The sequence below is a fragment of the Elephas maximus genome, chromosome X (genome assembly GCF_024166365.1).
Source record: "Elephas maximus indicus isolate mEleMax1 chromosome X, mEleMax1 primary haplotype, whole genome shotgun sequence".
NCBI lineage: Eukaryota > Metazoa > Chordata > Mammalia > Proboscidea > Elephantidae > Elephas > Elephas maximus.
Window position 1 is genome coordinate 160,875,078 of NC_064846.1, and position 27,414 is coordinate 160,902,491.

At 38.8% G+C, this 27,414-nt stretch overlaps 1 protein-coding gene across 4 annotated transcripts in view; it reads right to left on the reverse strand.

Moving 5' to 3' along the window:
* Positions 1–27,414, reverse strand: part of CDKL5 (cyclin dependent kinase like 5) — a 274,427-nt gene that overhangs the window by 86,499 nt on the left and 160,514 nt on the right. For all 4 annotated transcript variants that reach the window (XM_049873455.1, XM_049873454.1, XM_049873457.1 and 1 more), the window contains exon 4: positions 7,804–7,849. In XM_049873455.1, the coding sequence (XP_049729412.1) occupies positions 7,804–7,849 (46 nt within the window). The remainder of the gene's footprint in view (positions 1–7,803; positions 7,850–27,414) is intronic.

Consider the following 27,414-nt stretch of genomic DNA (forward strand, 5'->3'; position numbering starts at 1 on the left):
AAATGAGCACAAAAAACACAACATGCTAGCTGAAATAAGCCTTGTGGATTATTTATTTAGCTCCCCTAGTTTAAAAATGAAGAAGCCAAGCCTAGAAAGTGTGGTGTGATGGATTGCTTTTTTGTGGCCTCTACTGCCATGGTCTTGTAACTCTCACCCAAGTGATGGGACAGGACTGTGCAAATAAGGGTAACTGTAGTCCACCAAAAGGATTGGTCAGTTTTGTCATCATGTTAGGTTTAAAATGTGCCATCCCAGAGGCGGGAAAGAGAGAATCTCACCACCACCAAGGAAGAGGGGCCAAGAGCTGAGCATGTCCTTTGCCCCTGGGATCCCTGTACTGAGAAGCTCCTGGAACCAGGAGAGAGGGAAAGAGGAGAAGAAAGGGGTGGAGGCGGGGGGGAGAGAGAGAGAGAGCTGTAACACTGAAGACAGCAAGAAACGGTGGCAGAGAAATGGCGGCAGGAGAGACCGGCAGTAGACAGCCCAGCAGGCTTCCTAGCCCATAGAATGAGAAAGCTGAGTGCCTCTGAGCAGGAGGTTTGCTGGAGGAGTAGGGTGCCCCAGGTACCTGTTGGAGCTAGGTCTGCTGGCCCATGCAGCTAGAGACTGAGACTTACTGGCGGAGTGAGGTACCTTTGGGCACTTATCAGCAGAGCTTAAAGAGCTTTGTAACACTTGCTGGAGCAGGGCAGAGGCCGAAGGGCCAAAGAGAGACCTGGCTGTGGGCATGGCTGGGAAGAGGCTGTCCTGATGGAAGAACTGTATCCTGAGTGTTCCTGAGCCTGAATTGTAAATGTTACTTCCCTAATAAACCACATAATTTTGAGTACTATCTCTGAGTTCTGTGTGGCCATCGCAATCAAATATCAAACTCAGCAGAGCAGCAGAGTGCTGTGGGAGGGACGGTTGGTGTCAGAATTGGTAAAGATGGCAGAGAAAGGAGGCATGTCTGACCTCTGCCTCATAGGAATCAGCCCCACCAACCGCTCTGCAGGAGAAAGGTGTGGCAGTCTGCTTCCATGAAGATTACAGCCTTGGAAACTCCACGCGGCAGTTCTACTGTGTCCTATAGGGTCACTATGAGTCAGAATAGACTCGATAGCAACTTTTTTTTGTTTGTTTGTTTTTTAACTGCCTAACTAAGCAGCAGAGCAGCACAGTACGGGTGGAAGAGTTCAATGAAGATCTTGGGGGCTGCGTTTTAGTCTCAGTTAGTCACACACTAGCTGTGTAACTTGGGGCCCTGGGTTCCCCATCTGTAAATTGGGGTGGGTCTATACTACATGATGCTGAAGGTTCCTTCAAGCTCTAAGAGTCTATAATTTGATGTAATGCCTGCTTACGTGCATGCTGATCTACCTTGTCACCTGGGTATTTGGCTAAATGCATATAGCAACTCTTACAAAGTTATATGTGTATATACACATACAAAAAAACTAAACCAAATTCATTGCCGTCTAGTCAATTCCAACTCATAGTGACCCTATAGGACAAAGTAGAACCGCCCCAAAGGGTTTACAAGGAGGGCCAGGTGGATTCGAACCGCCAACCTTTTGTGTAGCAGCTGTAGCTATTAACCACTATGCCACCAGGGGTTCCATGCACACACACACACACACACACACACACACACACACACACACACGTCTATATGTCTATCTATCATCACCTATTGAATGGTAACTAAATGGTACAGGAGAAAACAAAAATGACCTACTTCTACAGCTTGCCAGTAAGGCTGGTTAACACACCTACAAATCAAGGACGGAGATTCACTAAAGTAAAAGAGAACAACTTTTAAGAAGTTAAGAGAAAGAGCACAGGAGCAAAAGAAATTCAAAGATAAATAAGTGATGAAAAGAGAAAACCTAAAGATGAGCAGATCCTCTATTTTTAAAGAACTGTGGGCTTGGAAAAAAAATTCAGAAATAGCTGTAACCTACTTTATGAAAGCATAAACCTGGTATTCCTGTGTAGCCAAAGCAGCTAAAAAAGAAAATGAAAAAGGACCTTTAAACAGGTATACTTGAACAAGTATACTATTCCTGTACAAAACCATGGGGGTACCATGTTTGAGTGTGGTTGCCCTGACTGAAGAAGGAATATCAACAGGAGGGAAATTAACATGACCTGGAAAGGGGGCGGGGGGGGGGGTGGTGGTGGTGGTGGTGGTTTTTGAATGATGCTGCTGTTGTCATATATACTAAAATAGATGAAACTCCTTAAATCTTCAGAGATGAAGGCCAGGTAAAAGCACAATGGGAATTAAATCATGAAAGGTATGACAAAAGCAAAACCCAAAATGTTCGCCAAATCCCAGAATTCCTGAAACTTCAAAGAGCTCCGTTTTGTACATTAAAAGATGGTGTGGTGAAATCATGACTAGCCAGAAGGCTCAAGCATAGTATACCTCCGTTAAGTGAATTCTCTGTCTGACCAAGGCTTGGAAATTTTGTTTCAAGGCCCCTCTTAGAGAGAAGCCAGGCTCTTGATTTAAGGTCCAAAGGTTGCAAGCTCTTGTTTTGTACCATTATGCAAAATAAGAGAGCAGAGTGCCCCTGATCCAGAGAGCAGTATAGAGTTTTCTAGTGTCTGGGTAAAAATAAGGACAAAATAAATTGCACAAAGAACAGATAGTAATTAAATATTTTCTGATAATTAAGAAGAATAAATATGTCCATTCTCTCAAAATATTTATCTATAAAAAACATAAGCACACAATTAAAAAAAAAACATAAGCAGCAGCAGGATACAAAATACAAAGCAATTTTATCTTATGTGGAAGCAGAGACACAGCCTAGATCCCATTTTAGATGTGGGTTGCTACACAGCACCCTCAGAGTCTGGCTCCTTGCCATGTACCGAGGCCCAGAGACAAGTAGGAGGAAGGAACCCCCTTCACCCCATCATTTGTACATTCCGGGAAAGACTGAAAAGAAGGAAAAGGTGTTGCCATCAGGGATTCAAATGTATGTCAAAAATAAATTCTAGACCACAAGCTCTCCTAAAGTAAAGGTTGAACAGACAATATTTTTAACTCTTTCTGGTTCAAAGCTATCTAGTCTAAATTAGTGCTCTTCGATTATTTAATAAATTGAAGACATAGACACTTGTACATGTGTGTGAGAGAGAACTAATGATGCAACGGTGACAGGAGATTATCTTCTGAATATCAAATCTCATTGTAGAAGACTGGAATTATAGAACTCATACCCCGTTTGCCATGGAGGCAATTCCGACTCATAGCGACCCTACAGGACAGAGTAGAACTGCCCATAGGGTTTCCAAGGAGCAGCTGGTGGATTCAAACTGCCAACCTTTTGGTTAGCAGCCAAGCTCTTAACCACTGCACCACTAGGGCCCTGGAATTACAGGAAGGGTAGGAGAATTAGGCTAAACATATAATTATACATAGTCTGAAAAGTACCTTTTAACTAAATAATCTCTAGTATCTTTTTGGTTTGTGGTCATTTTCCTCTTCTCGGAAAATCCAAATACCGAGCAAAACTAATTCAATGGAGACTCCTCGGCTGGTTAGGTGTTTATTAGTAAATGTTTTTCTGTGGTAATTTACATTAATAGACAAATTTATAATACCGTCATTCAGGGTATCATTAAGAACTCATTATCTGAGAGTCCACATTTAAGATATATAAAGCAGCAGAAGTTATCATAACAAGAAAAGTAAACTTAATGCAGTAATCTCTGATAAAAATCTGTCATCATTCAAACGTTTCTCCCTTTTAAGACGAGCTTTCATCCTCACCTAGTAAGAACCATTGGCAAAGACACTGATAAACGATCTGATAGAGTTATACCAGCTAACAACTAGAGAATAAAAAACCTGACAAGAAAAAAGACATAACAGATGCTTCCAAACAGAAAGACGGGAATAGAAAAAAATAAAGAAAAAACTGATCAAGCCTTTGCATATTTTTTTGCATATACTTTTTAATGACCCTCTTTTCATTGTGAAAGTCATTCACTGGCCTAGCCTACAGTTTTACTGTAAAAATCCCCCTCCTCCCAAAAGATAACACTTGATTTTTTCTTCTAATAGAACATGGTTGCTATTATAACCAAAACTGTGCTAACTATAAGATAAGCTTATTTTCATAATCTTAATTTCATTTCCCCAAGTTAAATATCCAATCTAACCTTTTATTTGCTACGTACTTTTGGTTTCCATTTTAAACAGTCATTTATTATTCTGAGATAATAAAGACCTCTCAAACTAAATCGTTGTCTACCCTGAAATACAGTTTCAAAACTGTTTTACACAAATTTATGGATACGTATGAATTTCGGAAGAAAGTACATTATCATGATCTTTTAAAACTAACAAAGGGCGATATATACGCTCACAAAATATCCCTTGATACCATCAAAGAGAGAATACTTGATTAGCTTGAACATGGGTCAGACCAAGTTCAGATTCTCTTTCAGCTTAACAGTGTTTTTACAGAATTATTTCATTATCTTCACAAAGATTTTTAAACATTGGATTTAGGAAAATCGCTATCATGTCCAAAGAATAATTTTACAGAGTAACTAATTAAAGGGGTTAATGAGAACTACATGACAACAAGGGCACCGTTCTCACAAAACTCTGTTTGTTATAACTGGCCTGACTGAAATCTAAGATAAAACTGACACAGAATTAAATGGTTTACATAGGGCTTGAATGGACATTTTAACCTGTACTAGGCTATCTTTGTACATGTCACACTCCAAAAGCGTTGTTCATTACACACATTCCCTTTCTCCGCATTAAGCAAGATACTACCCTGGCAGGAGGAAGAGCGTAAAGATGGAAAAGAGGGCACTAGACCTCTCAGAGAGAACTGAAAACAGTAGGAAAGTGTATCTACAGTAGGACTGAAACTACAAAGTATATGAATATATGAGTAGGTCTTCAGATCATATCACAGAAATGTTTTGGAAGTGTCCCTCTAAAACTATGCTTAAGAGTTTCTACAAAGGTGTACAGAGAGCCTTGGTGACACAGTGGTTAAGCACTCAGTTGCTAACTATGAGGTCGGCAGTTCGAACCCACCAGTAGCTCCACAGGAGAAAGATGTGGGAGTCTGCTTCCTTAAAGACTGTAGCCTTCAAAACCCCATGGGGCAGTTCTACTCTGCCCTAGTGGGTCACTATGAGTCAGAACTGACTCATTGGCAACGTTTTTTTTTTTTAACAAAGGTGTACATCTCCAAGGTAGGTGATGAGGCTGTGTGCCTGTAGGGTATGTGATACACTATTGGTCTGGCAGGGAAGAGGGCAAAGCTGATTAATGTCTTGTAGGTTTAATGGAGTTAGGGCAGATCATATGTTTTCTGCAATGTCCAAGCCATTCATTTACTACCTAATGCTCCAGCTAGAAACAACCTCTCTTGCCTCAAAATTAACCAAATTCTATGCCTGACTGCTTTCTACTCTCTCTTGTAGTTATTTATTTACATGACTTAATTCTACTGATGGGCCATAAGCTTCCTGAAAAGTTATCCACACCTAATTTTTCTTCATAGCTCCTACCTGGCTCAGGGTTCAATGAATATTGATTCAATAGAATTGACGGCTACCCTGAGGGTCTCATAACCAGTCGCTGTCAAGTCGATTTCGACTCATAGCAACCCTGTAGGAGAGAGTAGAACTGCCCCATAGAGCTTCCAAGGCTGTAAAGTTTTACAGAAGCAGACTGCCCCATCTTTCTCCCAAGGAGCGGTAAGTGGGTTCGAACTGCCGACTTTTCAGTTAGCAGCCAAGTGCTTAACCACTGCACCACCAGGGTTCCCTGTAGGCCTCATAAGACAGTTAAAAACACCATATAATTGAAGCTGAGAACTGGTATGCATTGACTAAAGATTGTGATCCATGTTTATACAATGGAAGGATATGGTGTTTAGGAAAAAAAAAAAAGCTAAGGCTTACATGGCCTAGATTTGTACCGCTTAAAAAAAAAAAAGTGGTGACAACGATTATTTTTGATCATAAGTCACTGATGTTTGACGATGTGCCTTCCAGAATGAATGCGCAGCCAGAAGTCCTTTACACATATGTGAAGGCTGTGCTTTGATCAATTGTTGCAACCACTCCTTTTAGTAGAGCTCCATTTGTCTCTTGGCCACCTGTGGTCAGCCCAAAGTCACTGTTCAAAGAGCTCATTTTCAATGGTTTCATAATGGGTTGGTCTGGGGCTACTGTTTCCTGTTAGACCACAGGTACACCATTTGAAGCCTCTTTTTTTTTTTTTTTTTACCCAGAACAAGCTAAAAGTATATTTTTCTATTGCTTTCCCTTTAAGGCTGCCCAGACAATGGCTGCTGAAGTTTCCAGCTGATACGCATGTGCTCCACATAACCAGCACATCAGAGTTGCACCGCATCAAATACTATTGGATCTATCCTAGGACTTTTTTGTTTGTGATCCTTTTTGCTATTTAATGTTTGCTAAGTCTCTGGGGTGAGGGTGATGAAACTGTTCACAAATATAGAGGCTGATGACTTACAGGACTCTGTAAATGTCCACCAATGAAGGTAGGCTACGACTGCTACTTTCATACTTATAATTAGATAAGAAGGATGACGCTAGGCTGGTGCCTCTTACCCCTATAGCACTGTTCTTCAAACGGTGGGCTGTGACTCAGTTGTGTTGAAATCAACGTAATGGATCACAACAGGCATTTATATGAAAACAAATAGGACATAACCAAAAATGAAGAACCTCACATTAGTGAAATCAAGTAGTTTTGCGACAGTTTTGCTTCAGTTACATATAGTACATTATGTGTCTGGATACCGGGTAAGGGTGTGAAACATATTGCTACGTGGGTCTCTGGAAAAAAAAAATTTGAAAAATGCTGCCTAGAACTTTTTAAAGGCCATGTGTGTCTTCATGATCACTTTTTCTGCTTGGCTTTCTCTGGATGGCCAACAGCCAGATATAAAACCTAATGAACTAATGAAATGTTTTCTTTTAAACTTTCTCGCCCAGCATGGAAAACCTGGTGCCTTAGTGCTTAAGAGTTCAGCTGTTAACTAAAAGGTCAGCAGTTCGAATCCACCAGGTGCTCCTTGGAAACTCTATAGGGCAGTTCTACTCTGTCCGATAGGGTCGCTATGGGTCAGAATCGACTTGATGGCAATAGGCTTGGTTTTGGTTTTTTTTGCCCAGCATAGGGTAATCTTAATACTCGATTTTAAATGGTTTGGATGTGTGACCAAAGCCTCCAAGTATATTTCTTCTCAAAAAAACCTTTATTCTCCCAAGGAGTTATTCTAAATATAAAATCATCCCCTCAATACTGTCTCATTCTAAATATAAAATCATCCCCTCAATACGTACCACCTATCCCTGCATTTCTAATGTTGACTAAGAAGCAGAGGTCACGGTAACCAATATGAAACCTTTCACACAGAGATCACAGTAACCAACATGAAACCTTTCATACAGTACTTGCTAGTTGTGTGAACCCACACAAGTATTTACTTCAAATCAGTTGTCTCACTTTAACAATGTTTACAAACAGCTTAGATAACATGCCTTTGGAGCAAATTTCCAATGTTGATTGTGCCTTAAAATACACGATGAATTTTCTAACACCATGAGATATGAAAAGATTCACATAAAAGGCATTAAAAGTTTCAAAGGAAGCATGATAATAAATAAGCTGTGTTTACCTGCTGAGATTGTGACTTTAAAATTTTAGGAAATGGCAGTCTAACCAGCTAGATCCCATTTCTTCCACACTCTTACTGACAAAAATGAAAATACAGGAAAAAAGAATATATATATATATACCTTCACTGTCCTTGAATTTCTTGATCGCCACAATTTCATGTGTTTCCTGCAAAAGAAAGAGGCAGAAGAAAAGTCATTTTTCCAATGTTTTTCAAATTGGGATTCTCGATTGTTTAGGAGTATATTCTGGAGCAGAGTAGCAAGAACCCAGGGTCAAAGATCATTCTCTTTCCCAGCCCCTCATATCTTGGTTCCAAAATTCTCTTTCTTATTCCCCTGAGAACACTGTCACAGAAGGAGAGGAAGAAAGCGGAAGGAGTGGGTGACAAAGAGCAGAGACGATAAAAGACCATGTATGAATGAGATGTATCAACATCTTCAGGCTACCTAAAAGTGCCAGGATGACTGAAGTAGACCCTCGGTTGTGCTGCCATCTGAAACCTAGGGAGACATTTCGACTGGGCTTCTAAAACCCACTGCCATCGAGTCGGTTACGACTCATAGCGACCCCACGGTTTCCAAAGCTGTAAATCTCTACAGAAGCAGACTGCCACATCTTCCTCCCGCAGAGCCACTGGTGGTTTCAAACTGCCGACCTTTTGGTTATCAATCAATCGCTTTAACCACTGTGCCATCTAAGACTAGAGAAAAGGCCTCTACAATACTTGGTAGTTGCTGGCAGCAGAATGCTTCTTCCAAGTTGCCTCTCTTCACTTCTCTTTTCCTAACAGACATATCCAGTTGGTCTCCAGCTCTTCTCTAATGATGGTCATTTCAAAGCCAAAGTCTGATAAACATCCGCTCACCAAATACCAATCACCACCTTCCCCCTGTCCTTTATCTCTCCTGAACTAACAGGAATAGTTTGTGAGCAGAATCCTACTTTCAACTAAAACATGACAAATCTTTTTTATTTTTTGGTTGAGACGAAAATAAGGGCTGGACAGGACATGGAAATGCTAAGAACTAAGTACCACTAGACTAAATAACTCAAGTCTGGCCTGCATACAACAAAAGGAATAAAAAACTTTTGGCAAAATAATGAATATAAAACCTTCAAAGCCAACATGTATGTCATAAAGAACGCCTTCCAAATGACTCAGGCCTACTCTTTCTTACTCTAAGTGGGTACACTTTCAGATCTGTAGGAGTAAATCTTTTAATAAAACATTGCCCCTGAATCAAAACAAAAGACTTTAAAAACGAACATAATAACAGGCAATAACCAACAGGGTACAAATCATCGACTTATGAAAAACATAACCTTTTCTTCCATGTCCTTTTAAAAGCGAGGAGAATCATGAAAGCAAAAAAAAAAAAAAAAACATTTTAATCATTACGCTGAAAGACAAACCTTGAGTCCTACGTCTGTAAATCAAAACTTTTGTTTCTCAATTGCCCATTATTAAAAAGGATGAAAACACCAGCTTCCATATCCATGTTACAGGGGAAACATTTTATCTAAAATTGCTAAAAGCTATTGAGGAGAAAGACACTCCTCAAAGGTACTATGTTTTTGTTTTCAATGAAGGAATAGATAGAATTGTGGGGTACGGACAACTTTTGGGGTACAACTTATTCGTTCATCATTGGTCTTCTGAAGTAAAGAGACCCAGTCTTCCAGGTACTTTCTGATATTGTAACTGCTGCACAGTGAAGTTCCATTACTAAGAAAGAACACTGAAATTTCCAAGTGATTTGAGGGATTATCTGCTAAAGTATTAGTACAGGTAGTACAAGGGTGACTCTTCGAGATATGCTGGTCTTGCTTCCACAAACTGATAGCATTTTCTTACCCTGCTCCTTTTCAAATGGCTCTCGTGAGTAGGTTAGCATCCTACTCATGGCACAACAGAAAGAACAAACCACATCTGGAAATTCCTCTCACTCCATTCACAGCACAAAGAAAGGGGGCATGAGAAGCTTTGGGGTAAAGCTCCTCACTTCTCAAACGAAAACGGTTCCAGGTAGTGTTTCCTCCTATACGTCACTCTAACTGAAAGACTTAGACATACAATTTTTGATTGCATCCTCGATGTTAAAACTTCTTCTGATTTTATAAAGATCTTGCTTACTTCAAAAATGTCCACTGATATGATAACAAATTTCAACTTATAGCTGGCAAAGTTAAAACACCTTGAGGAAAGAAATCAGTTTTTTTTTTTCCTTTTGGTATCTTACAAATACAATCTATTATGTTGATGCTGGAGAAGAATACTGAATATACCATGGACTGCCAGAAGAATGAACAAATCTGTCTTGGAAGAAGTACAGCCAGAATGTTCCTTAGAGGCAAGGATGGCAAGACTTCATCTCACGTACTTTGGACATGTTATCAGGAGGGACCAGTCCCTGGAGAAGGGCATTATGCTTTGTAAGATAGAAGGTCAGTGAAAAAGAGGAAGACCCTCAATGAAATGGACTGACACAGTGGCTGCAACAATGGGCTCAAACACAGCAAAGATTGTGAGGATGGCACAGGACTGGGCAATGTTTTGTTCTGTTGTACATAGGTCAATATGAGTCAGAACCAACTCAGTGGCACCTAACAACAACAACAAATAAAATCTATTGTATAAAACAGTTGACGGAAAGGCATTCAAATAAAACGAAATGTTTATTATTGTTTCTATCCTTTTCACCAATACCATGGAAATCCTCTTTCTTCAAAACACACAACACACACACATTTATATTCGATATGCTTTAATAAGAAAACCTGGTGGCATAGTGGTTAAGTGCTATGGCTGCTAACCAAAAGGTCGGCAGTTCAAATCCACCAGGCGCTCCCTGAAAATTCTATGGGGCAGTTCTACTCTGTACTATAGGGTCACTATGAGTCGGAATTGACTTGAGGGCAGCAGGTTTGGGTTTTTTTTTTAATGCTTCAATAACTTAAAGAGTGAAGCCAAATAGATGAAGTTTTTTACATAAAACCAATACAATGTTTGGGGGAAAACACATGCAATTAAGAGCAAAAGATAAGACGCCAGAAAGAATTTAACATTTCACTTTACTGCTTATAAAAATAATTCTCATTACAGAAAATATAAAAACAGTATAAAGAAAAAAGAATATCAAGAGTACAAAGAGTGTAAAAGGATTATAAAGAAGAAAACAAAAATTGTTCACACAAACTTTGCTAACATTTTGGCATATTTCCTTCCAGTAAATTTTTCTGAAATTGAATAATATTGTATACTGTGTTGTGTGCTGCTTCTCTTTCACTTGATATTATATAATGAACATTTTGATCTGTCTTTAAATAATTTTTAAAAACACCACTTTAATGGTTATCTAACCAGTCTACCAATGAACATATTTCAACATCTGCATCTTTACTTCCGTAGAGTAAACTCTGTAAGGGATATAATTTGGCCAAAGCGTATGAACATTTAAGGCTCTTAATACATAATGCCAAACTGATAAACAAAAATGTATCATTTCGTACTTTCCTTCAGCAGTACATGAGAACACCCACCCTGCAACCATTACCAACTTAGTGTAATGGTTATAATAATCATTTTTAAAAAAATCTTTGGAATTCAAAGAGATCAGAGAAGTTTTCTTCTATCAACTGGTAAGTAAAAATGAAATCTACTAAGGTTAATATTTTTCTTACTGATTCATGGATGTGAACCTGTTGCCCAATTTTGTTACAAATATTCTCCCCAAATTGCGTGGTCATTGAATGATTTATGGTTTTGTTGCTGAATATAACTTATTACACAGTTGATTGATACATGCTTTGTATTATATACACTGCTCAGAGTCCTTTCTTTAACCGAGTATAACATTTATGAGTCTTAATATTTAATGATTTAATTTCTTTCCATAAGTCTTTATCCATTTGTAATTTATTTTTAATATATTACAAAAAAAATTTTTTTTATATTATGCTGTGAGGGAATCTAAGTTTAATATAATTCCTAAATACTGAAGCAATTTTCCCAATGCCCTTCACCATGGATTTTTAATTCTTTCTTTGTTATATACTAGCATCTTATATATACTCTAGATTTTTCAATTGGACCTTTCTATTCAATTCTATTAATCTCTCTGTTGATTCTTATGCCAGAATCAGTTTAAATGACTGTGACTTTAAACTGTTTTAAATTAATCTGGGATTACAGACCTTGATTCTTCTTACACCACTTTGTTAAATTCATTTTTGAGACTAAGTTTTGGCTTTTATATTTTATTTGTAATATTACACACATGAACTATTATATTTAATCTACATTTCTCTACATAATTAATTGGTTTCATTGTTTACCACCAGTTCTTTTTTACTATAGTTTCACATATTTGAATGTTTGATTTGCACTAATCTTTTGCTCCGCCAAGAGTGCACCTTTGAACGGTTTTCTGAGGAAGTACACTATTTTCCAAGTCTTTGCAAATCTAAATACCATCACACATGAATGGCAACTTGGCAAGCACAGAATTCTTGGGAAGGCAATCTTATATTCTCTACCATCTTCAGTCAGGATCACTGTGTAAGGCTGTGTGCACTGAAAAACCCTGGAAAATGCCGTTCATTCACATCACAGACATTGTAGATTTATATGTTTATTAAAGCAACTTTCCAGCAGACAGGAGTAAAGTGTCTTATTCTAACAACACCTGTGTATACTAAGATAACTTTCCAAGAAGAAAATTAAGGGTCTTCAAAGAAGACTATCAGGGCATTGCTGAGGCCAACAATGCCCTGATAGTCTTCTGATATTTAGTGTTGTAGAAGAGAAGTCTGAGGCCAATCTAGTTTTTGTTCCAATTAAATTCTTTGTCTAGATGATGTTAGGACTTTTCTTTTTCCTTGAAATAAAAATTAGAAATTATCAGAATAGGCAAAACCATAAAGGCAGTAAAAAGATCAGTGGTTTCCAGGGGTCCTGGGGGTAGGGGGGTGGAGGGGAAGAATGGGATGAACACAGAGGATTTTTTAGGGCAGTGAAACTATTTTGATGGTAGACACACAACATTATGCATTTGTCAAAACCCATAAAACTATAAAACACAAAGTGTGAACCCTACTGTAAACCATAGGCTTTAGTTAATAATAATTTATCAATATTGGTTCATCAATTACAATAAATGTACCACAGGAATGCAGGTGTTAATAATAGGAGAAAAAGTCTGTGTTGAGGGGAGAGGGTATATAGGACATCTCTGTACTTTTTGTACAATTTTTCTGTAAACCAAAAACTGTTTTAAAAAAAAAATCAATAAAATATATCTACAAGTTGAACCTGTTGAACTAATATTACCTGGAGATCAATGAAATCAAAAGTTTTCTTCTACCAACCTTAAATGTTGTTTCTACTTCTATTTTTCTAATATTTTCTATTAGAAACCATATAACTTTTAGGTTAGATCTTTCATAATTGCTTTATGTTTTATTCACCACTGAATCATCAATGCCTAGAATAGCAGGCTATAGTAGGTCTTTAATCAACATCTAATGAATGCATGTTTTATGAGTGAATGATTCAAAATTGCTGTATCAACTTTGTTCTTTACTTCCTCTATTTTAGGTTTCTTTACACTCTTTCCTTGTCTCAGCAGGCTTTTGAGGGGGGGCTTGTTTCAGCTTATTCTCTCTACAGAGATCATATCCTCCTGGTCTTCCTTCAGGAGATTAAGAAGATGTCATACCTTCATCTGCATGTTACAAAAAATTATTTTCAGAACTATGTCTTACATCAGAATCTTCCAAGGAACAGGCTTTTCATGGAGCTGGCACAGTGTTTAAGGGCTACGGCTGCTAACCAAAAGGTCGGCAGTTCAAACCCATCAGCCACTCCTTGGAAACCCTATGGGCAGTTCTACTCTGTCCTATAGGGTCACTATGACTTGGAAATGATGCAAAGGCAACAGTTTTTTCTTTTTTTAACTCATCCTTACTAAGATGGGAAGAGATCTACCAGGCATGGCAGCAAAAAGGGTAGTTGGATGTCTAAGCCACCTGAACTTCACAGATAGATTGATGTACCCAATCCCAAGCTGAAAACTTTGATTCCCAGCAAACCTTCTTGGGGTTGGCTGGTGCAAGGCTGGATCACCTGGGCAGGATTCTCTGAATAACTCAGGGCGCCACATGCTGCTTGCTTTTGACTGTACCGCACTTGGGACTACATTCCCTAGTACATCCTGTTCCACTACTCGTTTGTCACACGTTTCCACAGGTGACTAACAATCCTGGAATGCAACACACTTTTCCAACCCCTAGTTCCTACTTTCCTTATTATACTTGGGGAGTTTTGGTCTCTGGAACCACCACTCGCCTGTCAGGTTGTTGTACTGTGGTGACTTGCTTATTGCTGTGATGCTGGAAGCTATGCGACCATTATTGCAAATACCAGCAGGCTCACCTGTGGTGGACAGGTTTCAAGAGAGATTCCAGATTAAGCCAAACAAGGAAGAAGGACCTGGCGATCTACTTCTGAAAAAATTGGCCAGTGAAAATCTCCCGAATAGCAGGAGAACATTGTCTGATATAGTGCTGGAAGATGAGGCCCTCAGGTTTGATGGCACTCAAAACAGGACTGGGGAAGAGCTGCCTCAAAGTAGAGTCAACCTTAATAGCATGGATTGAGTAAAGCTTTAGGGACCTTCCTTTGCAGATGTGGCACGACTCAAAATGAGAAAAAGCAACTGAAAACATCCATGAGTAATCAGAGCATGGAACGTATGAAGCACGAACCTAGGAAAATTAGAAGTTGTCAAAAAATGAAAAAGAATGCATAAAGATTAATATCCTAGGCATTAGTGAGCTGAAATGGGCTGGTACTGGCCATTGTGAATAGAAAAATCATATGGTCTACTATGCTGGGAATGCCAAACTAAAGAGGAAAGGTGTCACATTCATTGTCAAAAAAAACATTTCAAGATCTATACAACACTGTCAGTGATAGGATAATATCCATACGCCTACCAGGAATACCAGTTAATACAACTATTATTCAAATTTACACACCAACCGCTAAAGCTAAAGACGAAGAAATTGAAGGTTTTTACCAAATTCTGGAGTCTGAAGTTGATCGAACACGCAATCAAGTTGCATTGATATTACCAGAGATTGGAATGCAGAAGTTGGAAACAAAGAGGAAGGATCAGTAGTCAGAAAATAGGGCCTTGGTGTTAGAATCCACGCTGGAGATCGCCTGATAGAATATTGCAAGACCAACAACTTCTTTACTGCAAACACCTTTTTTCAACAGCATAAATGACGACTATACACATAAACCTCCTCGGATGGATTACGCGGGCATCAAGTTGACTACATCTGTGGAATGAGATGATGGAGAAGCTCGATATCATCAGTCAGAACTAAGGCCAGAAAAAAAAGAGGCCACTGTAAAATGTACCATCAACTGCTCATATGCAAGTTCAAGTTTAAGCTAAAGAAGATTAAAACAAGTCCACGAGAGCCAGAGCATGACCTTGAGTATATCCCACCTGAATTCAGAGATCACCTCAAGAATAGATTTGATGCATTAAACATTAATGATCGAAGGCTAGATGAGATGTAGGAAGAAATCAAGGACATCATACATGAAGAAAGCAAAAGGTTGTTAAAAAGACAAGAAAGAAAGAAAAGACTAAAATGGATGTCCGAAGAGACTCTGAATGCACACCCATGTTCATTGCAGCATTATTCACAATAGCAAAAAGATAGAAACAACCTAAGTGCCCATCAGCAGATGAATGGATAAACAAACTATAGTACACACACACAGTGGTATACTACACAATGATAAAGAACAACAATGATTCTGCGAAACATCACAACATAGAATCTGGAGGGCTTTATGCTGAGTGAAATAAGTCAATCATAAATGAACAAACACTGTATGAAACCACTATTATAAAAACTCTTTACACACAGAAAGAAACAATCTTTGATGGTTATGAGGGAGGGGAGGGATGAGGAGGGAAAAACACTAACTAGACAATAGGTAAGTGGTAACTTTGGTGAAAGGTAAGACAGTATATAATACTGGGGAAGTCAGCAAAACTTGACCAATACAAGGTCATGGAATCTTCATACATCCAGACTCCCTGAGGGACTAAATTAGTGGGCTGAGGGCTGGGGACCACGGTCCCAGGAGACATCTAGCTCAATTGGCATAAATAGTTTATACAGAAAATGTTCTACATCCTACTTTGGTGAGTAGCGTCTAGGGTCTTAAAAGCTTTTGAGTGGCCATCTAAGATACTCCACTAGTCTCACCCCATCTGGAGCAAGGGAGAATGAAGAAAACCAAAGACACAAAGGAAAGATTAGTCTGAAGGACTAATGGACCACAACTACCACAGCCTCCACCAGACTGAGTCCAGCACAACTAGAAGGTGCCCTGCTACCACCACCAACTGCTCTGACAGGAATCACAATGGAGAGTCCTGGACAGAGCTGAAGAAAAATTTAGAACAAAATTCTAACTCACACAAAAAAAGACCAAACTTAATGATCTGACGGAGACTGGAGAAACCCCAAGAGTATGGCCCCCGGATACCTTTTTAACTCAGTACTGAAGTCACTCCTGAGGTTCACCCTTCAGCCAAACATTAGACAGGCCCATAAAACAAAACAAGACTAAGTGGGCACACCAGCCCAGGGCCAAGGACGAGAAGGCACGGTAGGGCAGGAAAGCTGGTAATGGGGGAACCCAAGATGGAAAACGGGAGAGTGTTGACACGTCGTGGGGTTGGCAACCAATGTCACAAAACAATATGTGTATTGTTTAATGAGAAACTAATGTGCTCCGAAAACCTTCATCTAAAGCACAATAAAAAAAATAGAATCTAAAAAATATATATATTTAAAAATCACATTACAATTGTCACAAATTTCTCAAAATATCATTTACACTCATCGCTTTTATGAAATTACAGTAGTTATTATACCTGCTGCTAGAGATTATTAATAAACTTACTTAAAATATTTTGATAACTGTATAAAAAAAGGAGAAAGACTCTGAAAATTGCTCTTGAATGTGGAACAGCTAAAGTGAAAGGAAAAATGATGAAGTTAAAGAGCTGAAAGGAAGATTTCAAAGGATGGCTCGAGAAGACAAAGTAAGGTATTATAATGAAATGTGTTAAGACCTGGAGTTAGAAAACCAAAAGGGAAGAACACGCTTGGTATTTCTAAAGCTGAAAAAACTGACGAAAAAATTCAAGTCTTGAGTTGTAATATTGAAGGACTCTATGGACAAACTATTAAACAATGCAGGAAGCATCAAAAGAAGATGGAAAGAATACAGAGTCACTGTACCAAAAAGAACTGGTTGACGTTCAGTCATTTCGGGAGGCAGCATATGATCAGGAACTGATGGTACTGAAGGATGAAGTCCAAGCTGGATTGAAAGCACTGGCAGAAAAAAAGGCTCCAGGAATTGATGGAATGTCAACTGAGACATTTCAACAAACAGATGCAGTACTGGAGGTGCTCATTCCTCCATGCCAAGAAATTAGGAAGACAGTTATCTGGCCAATCAACTGGAAGAGATCCATATTTCTGCCCTTTCCAAAGAAATGTGATCCAACAGAATGTGAAATTATCAAATAATACCATTAATATCACATTCAAGTAAAATTTTGCTGAAGATAATTCAAAAGTGGTTGCAACAGTTCATTGACAGGGAACTGCCAGAAATTCAAGCTGGATTCAGAAGGCGTAGAACAAGGGATATCACTGTTGAGGTCAGACGGATCCTGGCTGAAAGCAGAGAATACCAGAAACACGTTTACCTGTGTTTTATTCAGCTGTGTGAATCATAACAAATTATGGATAACACTGCAAAGAATGGGAATTTCAGAAAACTTAATTGTCCTCATGTAGACCCTGTAAATACATCAAGAGGCAGCCATTTGAATAAAACAAGGGGATACTGCATGGTTTAAAATCAGGAAAGGTGTGTGTCAGGGTTGTATCCTTTCACTGTACTTATTCAATCTGTCTGCTGAGCAAGTAATCTGAAAAGCTGGACTATATGAAGAAGAACGGGGCATCGGGATTGGACGAAGATTCATTAACAACCTGCAATATGCAGATGACAAAACCTTGCTTGCTGACAGCGAAGAGGACTTGAAATACTTACTGATGAAGATCAAAGACTACAGCCTTCAGTGTGGATTATGCCTCAACATAAAAAAAAAAACAAAAATCCTCACAACTGGACCAATAAGCAACATCGTGATAAACGGAGCAAAGATTGAAGTTGTCAAAGGTTTCATTTTACTTGGATCCACAATCAATGCCCATGGAAGCAGCGGTCAAGAAACGACATACTGCACTGGCCAAATCTGCTGCAAAAGACTTCTTTCAAGTGTTAAAAGCAAAGATGTCACCTTGAAGACTAAGGTGCCCCTGACCGAAGCCAAGGTATTTTCAATCACCTCATACACATGTGAAAGCTGGACAATAAATAAGGAAGACAGAAGAACTGATGCCTTTGAATCATGGTGTTGGAGAAGAATATTGACGGTACCATGGTCTGCCAGAAGATCAAACAAATCTGTCCTGGAAGAAGTACAGCCGGGATGCTCCTTAGAGGTGAGGATGGCAAGACTTCGTGTCACATATTTTGGACACTTTATCAGGAGGGACCAGTCCCTGGAGAACATCATGCTTTGTAAAGTAGAGGGTTATCGAAAGAGAGGAAAACCCTGAATGAGATGGATTGACACAGTGGCTGCAACGATGGGCTCAAGCACAGCAAAGATGTGGAAACACAGGGGCTGGGGGGGGACAGAGAGAATTCCAGCTCCGGCAGAGCCAGAGGATAGTTACCACAGTGAGGTGGCTGCCTGTTTTTCAGACCCTGCAGGGATGGTCCAAGTCTTCTCCTACTATCTTTGGGATATTCTGCCCTATTCACGTTCAGAAAGTAGAATAAATAGTATGAAGTTCAAGACTACGCTTTTCAGTCCATCCCTATCAATGAGACGAATTCTCCTCGGACTTTGCCAACAATCTTTGATGTCTAGTTTCTTAATTTACAGAAGTGTTAGAAGTTTTTGTTTTTAAATATCTTTATGGGTACTTAATAGTGAACACTCTGGTGGAGCAGGGTTAAGTGTTATGGCTGCTAACCAATAGGTCAGTAGTTTGAATCCACCAGGTGCTCCTTGGAAACTCTATGGGGCCATTCTACTCTGTCCCATAGGGTTGCTATGAGTCAGAATCGACTTGACGGCAGTGGGTTTGCTTTTTGGTTTTATTGGTATTTAATGGAGAGGTGGAAACCCTGGTGGCGTAGTGGTTAAGTGCTATGGCTGTTAACCAAATGGTTGGCAGTCTGAATCCACCCGGCGCTCCTTGGAAACTCTATGGGAGAGTTCTACTCTGTCCTATAGGGTCGCTATGAGTCGGAATCAACTCGACGGCACTGGGTTTGGTTTTTGGTTAATGGACAGGTAGGAGGTTCTACACCAAGCTTTACACTTCGTATTACACCATCCTGAGATTTTGTAGACAAGGAAGAAAAAGTATGTGAAAAATAACTTGGAAGACTTTGTGTTTGAAATTTAATTTATTCACAAAAGCATGCCATTGCCCCCACAACGTCTGCGACAGAATGTCACCAGCTGCAGTTGGCAAGATAGGCATAATTTGCTACTTGTTTCTGTGTCGTACTTTGCTTAAGCAATGAGGTAGTTAAAAAAGGCTGACATTTTAAACAATAAAGAAAGAGATAAATAATCCATTAATGATAATTCCATACCTCACCTTTAATTCTACCTCAAAATTGTAATTATAGTGCTTTGAAGAGCCAAAAGAAAGATATTTTTGGGTGAGGTTCCCGAATTGTACTGCTATATCCACCAGTGAACAAGCTATATCAAGGCATTTATTAACATTTCCCAGAATAAATTCCCTAGCTGAAAAAAAAAATTGGAAAGGAATGAAAAATAAAATTTTATGAGTAGTAACAAGTAGAAAAATATTTGGAGGATCTGTATTTCCTCCAGTATTCTCAAGATCTCCACTCCATCAAAATCATGCCTCAATCACTGAATAACCACATTGGACACAGAGACATGTAATCACAAACTCACTCCTGTAACTGATTGTCTAAAGCTCCCAAATCCCGGGCTTATTCCCAGTATTAATTGTCCCTTACTTAAGATTTCGGCAAAGCAACTAGTTAGTATTAACTCATAAAATTTACTAAGTTATTTTAAAATGCAGTTACATAACTTGCTTTCATCATGCTCCAGAACAGTGCATTCTTTAAGGAAATAGGAGGAGTCATTGTTTTAAATGTTTTCCTCTGTAATTTCAAATATCCAACATGCATTATGGAACAGAACTAAAAAGAAATATTGATTGCATTCTACTATTCATGAATTTGAAGTCCTTGAGTGGTACAAGTGGTTAACATGCTGGGCTACTAACAAAAAGGCTGGAGGTCAGAAGAAAGGCCTGGTGATCTACTGCAGAAAAATTAGCCACTGAAAACTCTATGGAGCTGTTTTACTCTGACACACACAGGATAGCCATGAGTCAGAGTCAACTTGACAGCAACTGGAAATTCATGTAATTAAACCACTCCAAAGGTTATACTCTACAATTCGTTCTCTAATTAACTCTCAGAGGAAGCCCTTCCTTGGAAGAAATTCTTTATTTCTTCATCCAAATAGCAGGGAATACAACTTGACCACTAAAGTACTTTAGGTATTTGCATTTCCATTTTATATGCAAACATCCCAAGTGTCTCATTGCTTTCACATACTGACAGACTGGGTTATGATTTCAGCAGGAGCAAAACCCTACAAACACCAACACTGCCACTTTACAGGCTGGTATTAAGACAGAGGTCCCCAGGCTATGGAAAATTCCACTGCCTCAAGCAGCTTAGCTGCATTTAGCTTAGCTTAGCTTTGCATTAGAATCCTGGTTCTTTTGCTTAACTGCTGCCCCCAAACTAGAGGAAACTGGCGAAAACCGGTTCAGGCTCCATGTTGACATTCAGGATAACCTTTTAGCTCATTAAATACCTCATGCATAATAACCTCCCAACCTATGGGTGGAATTTACCAGCCTTTTTCTGAAGATGCGATGCATGCAGTTATATGTAAATTCCATCGCGCCTGTGTAGTATGATTAAGAATGTTGCTGGTGTAACTTGTACGAACTTTCTATTCGTAAACCCCGTAACAGTAACCTTCCCCCTCACCCTCGCTGAGCAGTCTTGGTGGCAGCAGCCCTGACTGCTTTCCTTGCACAGTGAAATAAAGGTGCCTTTCTACTCTTCCACCTTGGTCTCTTGTTTATTGACCGAGGTGAGTCATGCTGAGCAGAACCTGGGGTTTCCAACGAGCAACAGCATAGCACCTGAAAAGTATGGCACCTGGAAAAGCATACTTTGTTTTAGGTTATTGCTCTGGGTACTTTTGTGCCAGGCCCCATGCCTAGTGCTTTCCATGTATTATTTCATTTAATCTTCAAATTAACACTCTGAAGAGGATATTATCATCACGCTCATTTTAGAGATGACAATACTAAGTTTTTAACAAGGTTCCATAATTTGCGCCAAGATCATACAGCTATAATGCAGTATGGCTGATATTTCTAATCCCAGGAAGACTGATTCTGGAGGCCATTTCTCAACCACAACCATATGATACTGTCCTTGCAAACAATATATGTAAGTTTTGCCGTGGAAAAATAGACTCTGAAACAGCACAAAATGGGAGAGGGATGGATCATCATTTGTGTTTTTCTCAAAAATAAATGTTAGCACTAACAAAAATTTCAAATAATTTTCTAATAATTTCTGCTATAATATTTATACACTGAAAGTATATGCAAATAATTTAATTATTTCCACCTAAATGACCATTTCTTTTATCTTTATTCTGACTTTCATTTCGTAAAAACCTTACAACATACCTTAGACTGAAACTAAAGTTGTTTTTACATTATGAATAACATTATCAAGCGGGAGTAAATAAATTCAAGCGAATACCTGATCTATCTATAATACTTCTTAAAAATACTCAAGACAAAAGCATTTTGTCAAATATCAGAGAAATACAAAATATTGTCCACGATACACAACAATAAAACTTAGATTTTGCCAAGAAATCTCTGAGATCTTGACTTGTATATGTATTACTTGCAAAGTACCACAGTTTGCCAATACTAAAAGTCATATTAACTACTTGAGGAAAGAGACAACCTGCAGCAAAGAAGGGGGGCATTCCAGTCAACTGACAAATGTTTACTGGGCCCCCACTCTCTGTAAGTTACATTCTGTATTTGACATGAGTAACTAAAAGTATCTCATATACACAGAAACTTACAGCCTGGTTATAATAATGTATGGCAGTAAGCAAGGAAGTATAAAATGACTATAATATTGTATGCCACTGGAGTTCAAAAGTTTACCACACTAATACATAGAAAAAATGCACAGCCCTTTCAGATTTAACAGTTGATCGATCTCTCTCTCTCTCTCTCAAAGGTAAAATGTTATAAACATGGCTAAAATCCACCACCTTCATTCATTCCCATTCCCTCTCTCCCCAGATGTAACTGCTCTCCTGAAGCTGGCGTGCATCATTCCCAGACACAAATGACTTTATCCATAAACAATTTACTATTATTTTGTATATTAAAAATCATGTAACTGGCATGTTATGGAATGCATCTTTTTTTTTTAATACAGTATTGTGTATCTGAGATTGAAATATATAAATGTAGTTCAGTGGTTCTCAACCAAGAGCAATTTTGCCCTGCAGGGGACCTTTGGCAATATCTGGAGACACTTTTGGTTGTCACAACTGGGGAGAGAGGGGGTAGAGGGCAGCAATGCTGCTGAACATCCTACAATGCATACGACACCCCCTACCACAAAGAATTATCTGGCCCCAAGTGCCAAAGTGTTAAGACTGCAAAGCCCTGGTCTAGTTTATTCATTTTAACTGTTTTGGGGGTATTCCACTATAAACGTTCCTCCTTGAAAAAGAGAGACTGGTCACTTGTTGAGGAGATCAGGAAGAAAAACCTTTACTGGAAAGACTAATATTTTGTGAAACCATTTTTAAATGAAAATGAGATGATTAAAAGATTAATTCTCCAAAAACTATTAAAGCTATTAATCATGGCACTAAAATTTCTACACTCATCTCATTTTCATAAAACACTGATTAATTTTATAATAACTTTTGTAATATGGCTCCATTAAAATATTATACAGTGAAATATACCAAAAGATATATAAAAACATTATATTTACTTATTTTGTTAAAAATTTAGGAATGCTTTTCATTCAGCCAAAACAATTTAGCAGAGTCATGCTAAGTCTATACCAATAGGAAGCAAAAGTGCTACAAAGGTTCGTTTTACCGAAATATTGTCACAGGAAATACTGCTGTGAACTCTAAACTGTTCATAATTTGAAATAATTTGTAAACTGAGAGTACGTTACGAAAAATCACACATTTTAGAAAGTATTACAAGGAAAATTCATAAAGTATCTACTTCATGCTCAGCCTCTGAACAGAGGACGGTGTTATGAAAATATTAACATATAATCAAGAACATGTGGCAACATGTAACCAAAAAAGGAGGATGAGAGAGAAGGGTCTCACAAAGAAAACAGCTTCATATATAAAACGAATGCCTTTCAAGCCAAGTCAGTGATAAAATTCCTACATAACAAACTCTAGGTTCTCATTTGTTTCCATTACAGTCATAAATTTTCTTCCACCCCTTGGGCTGGATTTGCCCTCCATAAATCCCTTATTGAGATGTAAAATGAAAATGAATGGGCACACAATATTTAGATAGAATACCTAAATACAAAATTTAGATAGAACACCCTTATCTGCCCCCACTCAACCTGGTCCTCCTGTTGCCTGTGCCTGTATCTCAGGGAATGAAATCCCCAGTTACGAAAGCCAAACATTTAAGATCTCTCTTGCTACCTCCCTCATCTGCACCCCAAAGCCATCCAGTCTATGACTGAGTCCTATTGCTTTCTGTTTCCTAAATCTTTTTCAAATCAGCCCGCTGCTCTTCTCTCCTGAGCATTGCCATCCCATCCCAGTTCAAGCCCTTAGCACCTTCACCTGGAGTACTGTCTAGCCTGCCTACCTTTCAATATGTTCACCACTGGGCAACCAGGGCCTTTGTTTTGAAATGCAAATCTGATTTCATTCGCCACCACTCCCGTTAAAACTCTTCACTGACCTAAGGAAGACAGCAAAACGCCTTCCCATGGTTGACAAGGGCAGTCCCACTGACCCCAGCTAGCCTCTCTCCAGCCTCATCTCGCTAGGCTCTCCCTTGCTTGCAGAGCACCAGCCATCCTTGCCCTGGTCTTTTTGCTCCTAAAAAGTTTTCCCCTCCCTTGTCCCACACTCTGCATTATCCCTCAGCTCTTGGCTCACTCCTCACCTCATCAGGAGCCTTCCCAGAGCCCCTTGACTAGGACTGAAAGCCCTCACATGCTCTTAGCACAACTTGTCTTCAGAGCCTTATCTAAAGTTACACCTTTACATATTTAGGTGACCACCTGATCAAGGACTGATTCCACCCTAGACGGCAAGATTGCAAGGGAGAAATGAAGGTATGACTGATGTTAAAATGTGCTCAGCAAGAGCCGAAGATCTAGTACAAATGTTTTACCTGGACTGGATCACCAATTCAAAACTTAGATCCTGCTGACCAGGGTCATCCTTCTGTTTGGACAACATTTACTGTTTCACTGCAGCTTAACAGAAAAATGAGTTTCTTACCATAATTATTAAAAAAAATTTTTCTTAGTACACAAAGGATACAAAAGAAAACAAAGCAAAGAAACAAACAAACAAAAAAACCACAATACAAATACCCATATTTAAGGTTGTTTAAGGATAGTATACCCCAAGGAGACATTAGAGTGGCTCTGTCCCTCTATGATTTAGAATGCTTCAAAGAAGGAAGGCAACGCAAGGAAACATAAGATTCTTAAAATTCATCTGGTCCTCTTTAAAAGTCCTTTGTGTGCAGGAATTTGAAGTAACTCAAAGTTCAGAAAGAATTATACTCTCTTGATTAAAACTCCCTTTTGCTACTTGGAAAGTCCTGGTGGTACAGTGGTTAAGACCTCAGCAGCTAACCAAAAGGTCAGCAGTTCGAATCCACCAGCCACTCCTTGGAAACCCCATGGGCAGTTCTACTCTGTCCTCCAGGATGGCTATGAGTCGGAATTGACTCGGGGGCAACAGGTTTGTTTTCCTTTTTTTTTCCTACTTGGCTCCACTGGCCTCCTACAGATCTTAAAAATCCACTCCTCCTTTTTTTCTTTCTGTCAAAAACTCTTTCTTTCTGTCAAAAATGCCTTTCATAGCATTACCAGAAGATGGTTGGATTTACTAGGTTGTCAACATTTATCAAGTTATATCACAAGGTTTGCTAAATTTAAAAAATACTGTTATTTACTGATTTTATTCCTCTACCCAAAACAATAAAATAAGGCTTATTATTCTCCTTCACCTTCAACTCTACTTCATTCTGTGAGAAAACTCGTGAGATTTCCTCCAGGCTGCCAAAAAACAATATGAAAACAGAGAAGTTACATAACTACTTCTATCTAACATTTGTATGATATGTAACATTTCCAATGATGTCAATAGTCATGAGACTTGCCCATGGCTGCTAGTTAAGCTGCTTACAGTGCTGTGTAGTATTTGACCACCAAATCCTCCATATAAGTCTGCTACTAACATACAGTCATCTTGTATTACTGGTGCTTTGGTGAACTGAAGGGAAAGAGATAATGCTTGAGCCAATCTCTCCTTTCTAGAAGGGATATATAAGAACATGAGTTTGGAAGGAACAGAATATCAAAGGGAGAAGCTCTCTTGAAAATGTAAGCCACGTTCTTAAGGAGGTCGCTGGACTTCCCACACAATATTTAGAATGAGGTCTCAAACCAACCTTTTTTAATATTAGAAGTCAAAGCATCTGGTGGGACTATGAGAATTGAGGCTACCTAGATGGCTGGTGTCTGAGTGACACAAATATAAGAATAAAAACACATAAAAGTCTAGGACTGTTTAGTTGATAAATACAAACAAACCCACACACCAATAAAGCCTTTCTAAGTACTCCTAATATGGCACAGTATAACTGCTAATGGATCAAAATCGACCTGAACGGACATTGGCTGATAATGTCAAAGGATGCAAGCATGATGAACCAAGATGTAAGGGGATAAGTTCACACAGGACTATACATTTAAAATGGGTATGTTCTACTGTATGTAAATAGGTGTATTTTTATATGTAAATTATACCTTGATAAAGTTGATTTAAAATGAATCATTTAAAACTAATTCGCCTCAGTTATAAGCTAATATAGTGTTTCTATCCTATTTTAATATTTAGATTAGGTAACTAATAAAACACTCACAAAGTAAAATGTAGTTAAAAAAATGTAGTTATCAGGATGAAAAATGAGACATCCAAAGAGCAATTTTCCTTAACCCCTGTGGCAACTCTTTTCAATAAAAAGAGCAGGACAGGTGAACTTTCAAAACAATCTAGCTCCATACTTATAAAAGATCATACATAATTTGACATACACTTGGTTTTCTTATAACGCACACATTCATACATTACATACACCCAAAAAACCCCACTGCTGTCCAGTCAATTCTGACTCATAGCAACCGTATAGGGCAGAACAGAGCTGCCCTACAGGGTTTCCAAGGAGTAGCTGGTGGATTCAAACTGCAGACCTTTTTTTGGTTAGCAGCCAAGCTCTTAACCACTGTGCCACCAGGGCTCCACATTACACACCCATTACATGCAGATGCCCTCAAACTACGCTATTTATACCAAATTCAGACCATGGTATGTCAGCAAATGAATGAAAATTCCAGAGAGGAGGTGGTGGCAATGCCCGCCACACAGCATTTCCGTTTCATAGTTATTAACCAGCCTGTCTATATTGTAGTTATTGTGCAACTGTGATACTACTGTATTTCGTTTTGACCTTATTTTATAACAATGAGCAGATAATGAGGAAATGGAAATTTTACTTCTAGTGATCAAGTAATTCAGACAAACATTAATTAGGCATCCCGAATACAGGCCATCTCCAACCTCAATCAGGCAATCATTGGATGTAAGCTATGTGCAACTGTGAAAGAAAAGTGCAAAATTTAAACTTAAATGCTTTTAACGCAGCCTCAAAGACTATCTTGCTGTAGTAGGAGCAGTAATTATAAAAAAAAAAAAAAAAAAAGCACACTAAATCGAACACGTGCCAAGAAAATGTAGCTTCTTACTTTTCTGTAACTGATTTTGGCCTTGCTTTTTAAGCTCCCTGTCATGGATTGAATTGTATCCCCCAAAAATGTGTGTCAACTTGGTTAGGCCATGATTCCCAGTATTGTGCGGCTGTCCTCCATTCTGTGATTTTCCTATGTGTCATAAATCAAAACCTCTGCCTGTGGTTATAGGAGATTAGGGTGGGATGTAACACCCTTGCTCAGGTCACCTCCCCGATCCAATGTAAAGGGAGTTTTCCTGGGGTATGGCCTGCACCACCTTTTATCTTACAAGAGATAAAAGGAAAGGGAAGCAAGCAGAGAGTTGGGGACCTCAGACCATCAAGAGAGCAGTGCTGGAAGCAGAGTGCATCCTTTGGACCCGGGTTCCTACAGG